General features: G+C 35.8%; 1 protein-coding gene across 4 annotated transcripts in view; it reads right to left on the bottom strand.

The window, feature by feature from the left end:
• LOC149803256 (protein bicaudal C homolog 1-like) overlaps positions 1-12372 on the bottom strand; it is a 327843-nt gene that overhangs the window by 25817 nt on the left and 289654 nt on the right. For all 4 annotated transcript variants that reach the window (XR_016420163.1, XR_016420164.1, XM_089952905.1 and 1 more), the window contains 2 exons: positions 11792-12002; positions 5043-5200 (listed from right to left, as the gene is read on the bottom strand). Coding sequence is in view for 2 of the 4 variants with exons in the window: in XM_089952905.1 (XP_089809031.1) it covers positions 5043-5200; positions 11792-12002 (369 nt within the window). In the remaining 2 variants the exon portion in view is untranslated. The remainder of the gene's footprint in view (positions 1-5042; positions 5201-11791; positions 12003-12372) is intronic.

Here is a 12372-nt window from a genome sequence, read left to right as displayed (position 1 = left end):
GCTCAGGTGACAATGAGTGAAAGATTGGACCTAATTATCAGTGGTTTTGAGAAAGCTCAATTTGTTTAATACAGCAATTTTGGGATTATTTATCTGAGAAGCATTTGTGAGTACCATAAGACTTGATTGACACGATGTGGATACAGTGGCTTTGTTCAAAAATCTGAAGTGTGAGCTTTAATACTCGACTGTAATTAGTGTATGTACATAGTCTTTCATTAATACTAGTCTTTCAAGAAATAGTTCTAGTATTTTACAGGATTGTTGTTCTTTTGGATTAAAACTGCAAGGATAAAATGAAATGTGCTTTCAGAAGTATTTAAATGTTTCAAAAACAGGATCGATTTGAATAAGTATTCAATTTAAATTTCATATACTGTTATTTTGTATTATTGTTTCTTTCATTTTCAGTATTAATATTATTTGAAGCTTATGCTTTTTCTCTATTTTTTCTCTATCCTTACTTACCTCATATATCAATTTAAGGCAGTGAGTGTAAAATTACACCTATTGGATACCATATCGAAAGTGTGCATTGAAACAATATAAAATGATTTATAATTCTTGTTTCAAAAGGTTAGAATAAAAAATAAAACAAACACATGTAAAAATTTATATTTAATGACCAGATTATAGTACTGACCTTGACTTATCAAATACTCATAACTATGTTAATCTCTAGGAATAAACACTATGAAAATGGGGGTGGGTCATCATCCTACGTGACTCATTTTTCGTTGGAGATTTAAATTCATGGTTAGGGAAAACAACAAAAACCACGAACATTGGTCCCCCCATGAAATTTGATGATACTACAGTAGCTGACAACACTTAGCAGAAGTGATCATTATTTCAAATGACCCTTCAATGAACAGCCACAAAAATTGTTTCTCCTCATGTTTCATTTGTGTCATTAGATTTGCAGCAAAATGAAACTTTTCTTCAATTGTAACATATTGGCAGCCATGTTAGCAAATACCTTTTGTAGCATTAAAAGTTTTTGTGGATATGAAATAAATGAAAATCTTAACGAGTAAAATGTGAAATGTAGGTCACAGTGACCATTCTTGTATGGTTTTGGTATAAAGATGTATAAAAGAATCTAGTTAAATAATTTAATCATGGACAGTAAATGCACACAATTTAATCAAAGTCAATGAAGTATGAAATATCAGTCACACTGACCTACTTTTATCAACATGCATCATTTCACCAAGTTTCATGATTCCAAGTACAATAGTACTATACAGGAGGTAAGAAACCTGCGTGATCATAAGTTAATGCAAAAACTTGACCAAAGCCAGTAAAAGGAAATGCATGTGAAAGGAACTTTGAATATTGAAATGGTTTATTACTAACAAAGATACATCCATTATGTTGTCTAATGATTCTGGCATTAACAGTGCTTGAGACTGAAACCATGTCAAGCATGAAATATGGGTGAGCAAGACATATTTTTGTGATGAGGATGTGGTATTCATGAAGACGCAAATCCCCACCAAATTTCATGATTCCAGGTTTAAATGTATGCATACAGGGTGCAAAAAACCCAACATATTTTGTCAAGAGCTAAAAGACAACTTAACTAAAGCCAGCAAGATGAGAAATCTTTGTTAGAGTGAGTTTCATTTATTGTAAGGGTGTGGTAAAAACAGAAATGCATATAATCATCTAACTTGATGATTCTTGCATGAAAAGAGCTTCATGAATAAAACTTAAAATGCAAAATTCAATGAAAGTCAGTAGGGCATGAAATATGGGCCACTACGACCTACTTACTTTTGTGATGAAGGTGTAGTTCACTTCAAGATGAAAGTTCTATGAATCTAGGTATAACAGTGTAAATAGAGTGTGCAAAAAACTTCTTTGGTCATGAGCTAATTGAAAAACCTATGCCAGTAAATGTGAAATGTAGGGCAGTGAGCATTTGTTTTGAGGATGTGGTACTAATAAAGATGCATACAATTATTTAGACTGATGATTCTAGCATGAACAGAGCTTTCAAAACAAACTTGAAACAGATATCATTTAAACCACAATAAAATCATCAGCATTCACTGCCAGTGGAAAGACTAGTGAAGAAAAGAAAGGTCTCTAGGTAAGATAGTTTATCTTTCCTTTCTTTATTTATGTTTTCTTTCTTCCTTGTTTCTTTACTTATTTATTCAAATAATAACTAATATTTAATTTAAGAGAATGTCACATCCATTTAAAACAAAATGAAAACGATGGCAGACTGACAGTGAAAAGGTGGAGATAATCAGCAAAAGGAAAGTTGCAAGGCAAGTTAATTGTGTTTACTTTGTTCCTTTCTTTGATGACACCTAATATTTAATTAACTCATTAAGGCTGAGTGATACATTTATACGTCATGAGGTTGTACCCTACTTCATAGCTCTATAGCATCAAGGTCATTTAAGATACACTGAAGTGGGTGGTATTACACAAACATACACAGATGTAGCTCTACAATGATTCCAAATAACCTGGACTTTCTACTCGCATTACAAAATACAGAGGACAAACATAATTTTTGAGACCCAATTTTTTGACACCAAAAATTGTCCAGTTTGCGGAACTGGATTTTGTGTCTGGACTGTACACTTTTTAGCCTGAGATCTAAGGCAGATCAACAGAAGAACCTTTGCAAAAGTAGGATAAGATTGAGATTGGAAGTAAAAACTGGCCAGGACATGAAAATGATGAGGCTCCAATTAAAAAATTAAAAAAATAAACCTCCAACTTTTGCCCTTCAGCACGTGTGAGCAAAATAGCCAATAAAAACTGTTTCTAACATAATTAGGCATGCAACTACAGTAGTCCCCCTGACCAGTGGCCACCTACTTCTTACAGCCAGAATCTCTTGGCACTGACGAGTTTGTATTCAGAAGTACCTATCAAGAACAGCCACCCCTCTAACGCGACCAACGGCCAGCATATTAGTATAAAAAAGTAAAACGTTCCCTCACAGTTGGCCACTTTTTTCTTCAAATGTATCCAAAAATAATAATTAATTCATATCGTGACTTAAGGTAAGTAATCAGATTATCTCTACTGTCGATATGTCTCCCAATGTCAAGTTTCCGTTACTGAAAGGAGTGTGGACTAAAGTACATTTAACAGTAAGATTAATATTATATCACTGTTTATAAAAGTGACACGTTTCCAGGAAATGGGCTTAACAATGTTATGATAGAGTTTTGGGCTTCACACATCTGTTGAGTTCTTCTCTTTGATGATTACAACCAGACGTAATTGTCAAGATCATAACAGGGTCAGCATAGGCTAAAAATAGATTTTGTCCATTCATACACACACACACACACAGAGAAATTAACCTTGACATTGAACAAAACAGGGTACCAGATAAAGACCGAAAAATCATGTGACAACACATTATTGCTTCCTTTACAAAGAAGGCATTTCGTCCAACAAATGGTTTTTCTGCATAATTAAATCGAATACAGTTAGCAACATCCAAATAAATCATTACCAAACATTAACATGTCATAACGTAAACGGAGACGTATTATTTTAGAAGAAAGTCAGTTATTCTACTCTACGACATTGGGTGAGGTGGGGAGGGGGGGACATGCCAATAATTTTATGTAGAAATGACTCGAATAAAACAATTTTATGTTGAAAAGACTCGAATAAACAATGTCGTAACCAATAAGGAGGTTATTCAACAGCAGTGGGAAAATGAAGCAAATGGAAAGTTGTTGTTGTTGTTGTTGTGGGGTTTAACGCCATTTTTCAGCACGATAGGCTATACATGGCGGCCAGTATTAATGGTGGAGGAAGAACCCGGAAAACCCCGGAAAGAACCACCGACCCACGAGAAGCTACTGGCAGGCTTTCTCACATGCCCACATTGGCTGAATCTTAGACTCGAACCGCCGCAGACAGAGGTGAGATGGCAGTGATCCGTAACGAAGAGCGCTTTAGACCACTCGGCCACTCGGGGCCCCAAATGGAAAGAGAATTATGTACCAATATTTAAATGACATTTATGCATGGTTTTGCAGTGTGCATGACAACGATGTCCGCTCGCATATCACGATTACGCCAAGAAAAAGAACTATTAATGTATATTCAGTTGAATTAAGTCTATTATTATAAGAACCTTTTCACAATTAATGTTACTTTCAAACGAAGATATTAAATGAAGATATTAAGTGCTTTGAAGTATGTAGCTTTCTTACTACGTACATTACATACACGTCTTAAAAAATTTAGTCCCACTCTGGAAAGGCCACCCGTCTTATAAGGCCACCTTCCCGGTGCAGAAGTGGTGGCCGTATAAGAGGAGGACCACTGTAAATGAAAATCTCTTGGAATCAGATGCAGTTAGATGTAGTCAGGAATAACCCCCAAGATGCACATTATACTTGCATTTCAGGCAAAAATTACAAAAATCTCCTGGCCTTAATATGTGTGTGAGTGTGTCATTTGGATTTTTTAACATAGCTTTAACAATTTTTCAGTCATATAGCTACGATGTCTGCTGTGTGACAGTTTATAGTGATGTCTAGCACTAGGGCATCATGTCTCAGACATGTAGCATGATGTCCCACCCAGTCACATTATCCTGACACCAGGCCGACCAGTCCTAACACTAACCTCTTGATGCTGAGCGCCAAGCGAGGCAGCTGTAAGCACCATTTTTGTGAGTCTTTGGTATGACTTGACTGGGGATCGAACCAACAACCTTCTGCATCCTAGACGGATGCTCTAACCAGTAGGCCACCGGAGCAGTCCTGGCCTTAATGAGTTAAAGACAATAGCACATCAATTAAAAACAAATGAAAACAACGTCAGTCCTTACCAGCAGAAAAGAAAAAGTCTCAGTCTCTTTCTTTCTTTATTTCTTTCTTTCATGATACTTTCAATATAAGACAAATGTATAGTAGTAATTGGTGGATTTGCTTCAACATCACAGAAGTGAGTATTGATATATCAACAACATAAAATGTAAATGATACATCAATAACAAAATTAACAATTACAGCCCTATAGCAGCAGAGGTCATAATGAATTACCTTTATTTGCCATCAATTTCTTTTGTTCATAATCTACATTAAATGAGTAGGGTGGGGAGAAGAGTGAGGTGGTGTTCAGCAGTTTTCTCTCAATGCCAGGTGCCCTCTTATCAGGGAGGTCCTGATCCATCATCTGTTCAGACAGCCCGTCTCCATTGCTGTGGAGTGGAAAAAAATGAAAATGGAAAGTTGGCTATCTGGAAATCAGGTGGGTAAAATGCACTGGAATTAGAAAGTGAATGTCCTATATAATTACAATGACTGTCCCATATAATTACAAATAATTACAATGAATGTCCCCTATAATGAGTGACTGTCCCATATAATTACAATGTCCCCTATAATTACACTGACTGTCCCATATAATTACAAGGAATGTCCCAGATAATTACATTGAACATTCCATATAATTACAATGAATGCCCCATATAATTAGTGACTGTCCCATATAATTACCATGAAATGTCCCATATATTACTGTGAATGTACCATATAATTACAGTGACTCTCCCACATAATTACAATCAATGTCCATTAAAATTACAATGAATGAAGGAAAATAATATAATGTGTACAACTGCTGCTTTTCTCAACCAGCTAATTTCCTGAACAGTAAATAAACATGAAGACATTTACATAAATTATAATATACATTTACTTTCTTCCTTAATGTATAAAATAGAAATAAATAAATAAACATCATTTTAAGGGTAATACTGGCCCAAAACATTTTCTAGTAATCCAAGATAAGACCATTTCTTCTTTTCAACTGCTTTGTACTGAAACCATTTTTGTTGAGTGATAACATGATTTTTATGAAGCCCACAATGGTAGCAATACTGGATGCAAGACCTGCACCATTTCCATTTAGGACCAACTACATATCATAAGAGTTATTTGGTGAAAATCTCATGTCAGTATGACTTTCCATTTAAGAAGAGTAGCAATAACAAGATTTTCAAGATGGCTGACATGTCGGTAAAATCAGCATCATGTATATTTAGGACCAACTAGATATCAAAAGAAGTATTTTAGTGAAACACCATGTTCATATGACACTCAGGAAGAACAGTAATAACAAGATTATTATGATGACTACCTTGGCAGACATACTGAGCCATGTCTGAGTGGCACCAGTCTCATTAAGGATAATCTAGACCAGTGGTTCCCAACCCCCAGGCAACAACCCAAATCAGGGTTGTGAGGATGTTCTGTAGGGTCGCTGAGGGTTGCCATGACTTTTTGGAGGGTGGCAAGACTATCAAAATGTGAAAACAGAGTAGTGAGGCTCAGGAAAACTATTTTTAGGTTCACAACCAAAAGGTCAGAACCACTGAACTAGACCTGGCATGAATGTGTGTTTAATGGTACTCTTTTAAGTTGTTGTTGTTGGGTTTAACGCCATTTTTCAGGCTATACATGACGGCCAGTATTAATGGTGGAGGAAGAACCCAGGAAAATCCCGGGAAGAACTGCCGACCCATGAGAAGCTACTGGCAAGTTTTCTCACATACCCACATTGGCTGAATCTGAGACTTGAACCCACGCAGACAGAGGTGAGATGGCAGTGATCCATAACGGAGAGCGCTTTAGACCACTTGGCCACTCACTCTTTTAAGTAACAAAACAAATATGTGCTAACTGATTTACAGATGATGCATGACAAACATGCCATCCCATTAGTTCTTTTGATTATGATGAGTGCTAAAATGTAATAATTTATAATGAGTCCAATTCCATAAAACTTGCAGGAAGAAAAACAAGTGTTTCACAAATCCACATCCAAATCCACGTCTCACTTGTACATATGCCTTGATGCATTCTGCCTCCAACATTTGGTAACTGACTTGCCAAAATTTTAAAACAAAACTTGACATTTTTAAAGAGAACACCAATGACACTTTGGAAAAACTGATACCTATATCTAACCATGCAAATGCAGAGGACCCTACTGAGAAACTAATACCTGTACTCATCTCTAACCATGCAAATGCAGAGAAGACTACTGAAAAACTAATACCTGTACTCATCTCTAACCATGCAAATGCAGGAGACAACTGAAAAACTAATACCTGTACTCATCTCTAACCATGCAAATGCAGAAGAGACAACTGAAAAACTAATACCTGTACTCATCTCTAATCATGCAAATGCAGAAGAGACAACTGAAAAACTAATACCTGTACTCACCTCAAACCATGCAAATGCAGAAGAGACAACTGAAAAACTAATACCTGTACTCATCTCTAACCATGAAATGCAGAGGAGACAACTGAAAAACTAATACCTGTACTCATCTCTAACCATGCAAATGCAGAAGAGACAACTGAAAAACTAATACCTGTACTCATCTCTAATCATGCAAATGCAGAAGAGACAACTGAAAAACTAATACCTGTACTCACCTCAAACCATGCAAATGCAGAAGAGACAACTGAAAAACTAATACCTGTACTCATCTCTAACCATGAAATGCAGAGGAGACAACTGAAAAACTAATACCTGTACTCATCTCTAACCATGCAAATGCAAAGGAGACAAATGAAAAACTAATACCTGTACTCATCTCTAACCATGCAAATGCAGAGGAGACAACTGAAAAACTAATAACTGTACTCATCTCTAACCATGCAAATGCAGAGAAGACAACTGAAAAACTAATAACTGTACTCATCAATAACCATGCAAATGCAGAGGAGACAACTGAAAAACCAATAACTGTACTCATCTCTAACCATGCAAATGCAGAGGAGACAACTGAAAAACTAATAACTGTACTCATCTCTAACCATGCAAATGCACAGGAGACAACTGAAAAACTAATAACTGTACTCATCAATAACCATGCAAATGCAGAGGAGACAACTAAAAAACTAATAACTGTACTCATCTCTAACCATGCAAATGCACAGGAGACAACTGAAAATCTAATAACTGTACTCACCTCAAACCATGCAAATGCAGAAGAGACAGCTGAAAAACTAATACCTGTACTCATCTCTAACCATGAAATGCAGAGGAGACAACTGAAAAACTAATACCTGTACTCATCTCTAACCATGCAAATGCAAAGGAGACAAATGAAAAACTAATACCTGTACTCATCTCTAACCATGCAAATGCAGAGGAGACAACTGAAAAACTAATAACTGTACTCATCTCTAACCATGCAAATGCAGAGAAGACAACTGAAAAACTAATAACTGTACTCATCAATAACCATGCAAATGCAGAGGAGACAACTGAAAAACTAATAACTGTACTCATCTCTAACCATGCAAATGCAGAGGAGACAACTGAAAAACTAATAACTGTACTCATCTCTAACCATGCAAATGCACAGGAGACAACTGAAAAACTAATAACTGTACTCATCAATAACCATGCAAATGCAGAGGAGACAACTGAAAAACTAATAACTGTACTCATCTCTAACCATGCAAATGCAGAGGAGACAACTGAAAAACTAATAACTGTACTCATCTCTAACCATGCAAATGCAGAGGAGACAACTGAAAAACTAATAACTGTACTCATCTCTAACCATGCAAATGCAGAGGAGACAACTGAAAAACTAATAACTGTACTCATCTCTAACCATGCAAATGCAGAGGAGACAACTGAAAAACTAATAACTGTACTCATCTCTAACCATGCAAATGCTGGGGAGTAAAATGCTTAAAAACTGATGCCTACATCTAACCATTCAAATTTACAAGAGATGTACAGAATATCAGAGCAGACCAAACATAAGTGATCAGCCGATGTTGTACAATCTGATCTCATTAATCTGATATAAACCACTTCCTTCAAAATGTTGACTTATTTTGCTGGTCACACCAGCTGACAAGAGTTCAAATAAACTTAAATTTGTACCTGATTAATTCAATTATGAATCAGTTTCAAATGCAGAGATTTTGTGACTTCATCAAACTCAAACATCAAATGTATAAAAAAAATTTTTTAAAAACTCCTTTAGATTTTCGCATACATCTGATGTCCAAGGAGAATTATTGTTGAGTGCAAATGTTAGCCAGAACACTCTGAAATGAAACTATCACAGGGTTCAGATTCTTCCCTTGTGAACTGGAAAATGTTTGGGTATTGGTTTTTAAAAATATGTACCCTTTCCAAACCCACAATTGTAGGTTTTTAGTCAACTGCTGTTGTTGTTGTTGTTATGGGTTTAATGCCATTTTTCAGCAGATGATAAGCTATATGTGGCAGCCAGTGTAAGTGGTGAAGGGAAAAGCCAGGAACACCCCAGTAAAAACCACTGACCCATGGAAAGCTACTTAATTGACATATTTTTTTCTACCTCATGGCTAAAGAAAAACATCATAAGACTAAGCTCAGAGACAAAGAAGCTTCCAAAACACTCAAGTCATGTGACCTACATAAATTATTGCAAAGAGAGTGACTTATTAAGGTTGACTTATTATTTATGATGTGAAAATGGGTGCCTGTGTAAGAAGATTCATAACGTAAGTACACATTTATTTTCCTCATTGTATAGCAATGGGACAAATTATCAAGTCTTTTGTTAAAAACAGACTCAGACACAACAATTATGCAGAAATTTTCAAGAGTCTGGTCAGAGCAATATTAAAATTTAGGCTTTGTACAAAGCAATGACTAATCCTCATAATTAATAAGGAATAAGATTAGCAAGAATAAAGATAGAAACAGAAATTTCTATCTTGCTGAATTCCCACAAATGTATCCTGGTGAGTGATAGTTATTTGCAAAGGTATGAATAATTTAAACTATAAATAACATCATAAAAAGTTATGAATCATTTAAACTATAAATAACATCATAAAAAGGTATGAATCATTTAAACTATAAATAACATCATAAAAAGTTATGAATCATTTAAACTATAAATAACATCATAAAAAGGTATGAATCATTTAAACCATAAATAACATCATAAAAAGTTATGAATCACTTGAACTATAAATAACATCATAAAAAGGTATGAATCATTTCAACTATAAATAACATCATAATTCTGTGATTTGTATTTAGTAAAATTATGAAGAGTTGACTATTCAGAGTGCACAATTTCAAAAGGGTGAGACTAAAAGTAAAAAAGAACAACCCAGATTCAGCAAACCTTACCTGTTGCACCTTTTCCTGTCAATTATGGCTGTTAAACAAAGCAGGCCTGACCCCAACAGCATAACATACAAGTTAGCAAACATCCACAGGTATCAAAAATACTGATAATGTCATGTGTAATTGTGTATATTAGTAAGACTTTTGAATTTCAGAATGAAGAATAGGTTACAGGATTATGAGAAAAATATATTAGAAAAATGTGCTCTGCAGAAACTGGAGTCTTACAAATGTCCAAGTAATAATCCATCTTTTCACCATCACCCCACCACCCCATGTCTAGGCTGCAGATGTTAAAAACAAATCTTTCATGTTGACTTTGCTGCAGGTAACATAAAAGTACACAGCTCCCTTGTTTTAGCACACCCAGACAACTATGAACCCACTTGTAGAGTGGAGGCAGCTGTTGATCTGGCCAAACAATCAGCCTCCTATGTGATCAACATGAAAAAATTGAGATCATTTTTGGCAAATGAAATATTGAACCATGACCTTTACCTTGAAGATAGGACCCTCATGTAATATGTGAGACAACTTCAATGATGAGGAATACCAAGTTTAATTCCTGAATCTCACAGGACTTGAAGAAAATTATAGAGCAAAAAGGCAAGAAAACTACAAAATTGGTAGTGATCTTGACCTTGCAGATAGAACCCCCCACTGAGTTATGCAATATGCCTTCTAATGATGCATAAGCAAACCAAGTCTCATTCCTTAACCTCACATGATTTGCAGTTAAAGAGCAGAAATGAATTTGTGATGGACAAGAAGAAATACAAATACTCTGTCCCCTGCTTTAAGTGAAAAGGTTGGGAACAAAAGTCCTTAATGATACCCCTGAGCGTGACACCTTCATCAGGATACAAACTTTAGGCATATAGCAATATTACCCTAAAGGTCTGGTTGAAAACACCAAACAATGCAGAAAATATTTGACTGGCAGAACTTTAATGTAGGACCTTACCATTGTTAACATTGTAGGGAAAAGTGACATCAATTTGGCTGGCTAAGATTTGGGAGGGTAAAGGAGTTGTTAGATATGGGAGGTTCAACTGTTCTCATACTATAGGAGAGTCTTCAAAGGTTTCTATTTAATGTGACTGTATTCAAGTTGTTTAGAGAGAGACAAAGAGAAGTTTTTTTACTGGGTGAGAGAGAGACACAGTGAAGGGGACAGAACCACAACAGAATCAAATTTGGGAATATCTTTCCATATGGTAGACATATTTTCAATAGATAAGGCAAACTAGTAGCTCCTGATGCATTATGGCCACACTAGAGACTCTACTGTAATGATATCAATATTCCTATCACAGATTTATTTTTGTTGTTGTTGTTCTAGGGTTTAACGCCATTTTTCAGCACAAGATAGGCTATACATGGAGGCCAGTATTAATGGTGGAGAAAGAACCCAGGAAAACCCCGGAAAGAACCACTGACCCATGAGAAGCTACTGGAAAGCTTTCTCACATACCCACATTGGCCGAATCTGAGACTCAAACCCACGCAGAATGAGGTGAGATGGCAGTAATCCGTAACGAAGAGCGCTTTAGACCACTCAGCCACTTGGGGCCCCCCATTTATTTTTGTATTTCATTATTAAATACATAATAAATGAATTTACTTACTGCAGGGACACTCTGCTAAGACTGCCATGTAATGAGGCCCTGTCCAAGCTACTGTTCAGAAAGAGGGACTGTGATGGGCTTAAAGACGAGGTGTTGTTGGCAACTTGACTCAACCCTAATAGATCCATGGTGTGTCCACTGTTGCTAGGAGACGCTTCAAGGCTCATAATCTTCCCAAAGTTTTTCGTTGTGGATAAACCTGCTATATCAGCTATAATAGAAAAATAATACCATAAAACATAATTTACTTGAAATCACTTATTGAACCAAACTTGTGGTGTGGATACATCATAGAATGAAAGTGTGCCACACATAAACTAGGTTAATGTGACATACTTTATATGGTTAGTTCTGTATTGCAAAAAATTGTGTACAGGTTGCAATGACAATACCTTTAAACCTACTTCCATAAATTTTGTGACACAGATGTTTCTTGCAATAAAGTTGTAGTGCATACCAAAATGGATAACAGTGATCTAATTTATAATGATCTATCAACTTTGCTTAAAATTATTGCCTCACACCATGGAGACAGGAGCATATCTAACAGCTTCAACTCAAACAGTCAGTTGTCAAATCAC

Source organism: Sinohyriopsis cumingii, chromosome 3 (assembly GCF_028554795.1).
Source record: "Sinohyriopsis cumingii isolate HCF-2022 chromosome 3, ASM2855479v2, whole genome shotgun sequence".
In the NCBI taxonomy this organism is placed as follows: Eukaryota; Metazoa; Mollusca; class Bivalvia; order Unionida; family Unionidae; genus Sinohyriopsis; species Sinohyriopsis cumingii.
The sequence above is the reverse complement of the archived record's forward strand: the minus strand, read 5'-3'. Positions and strand labels throughout refer to the sequence as shown.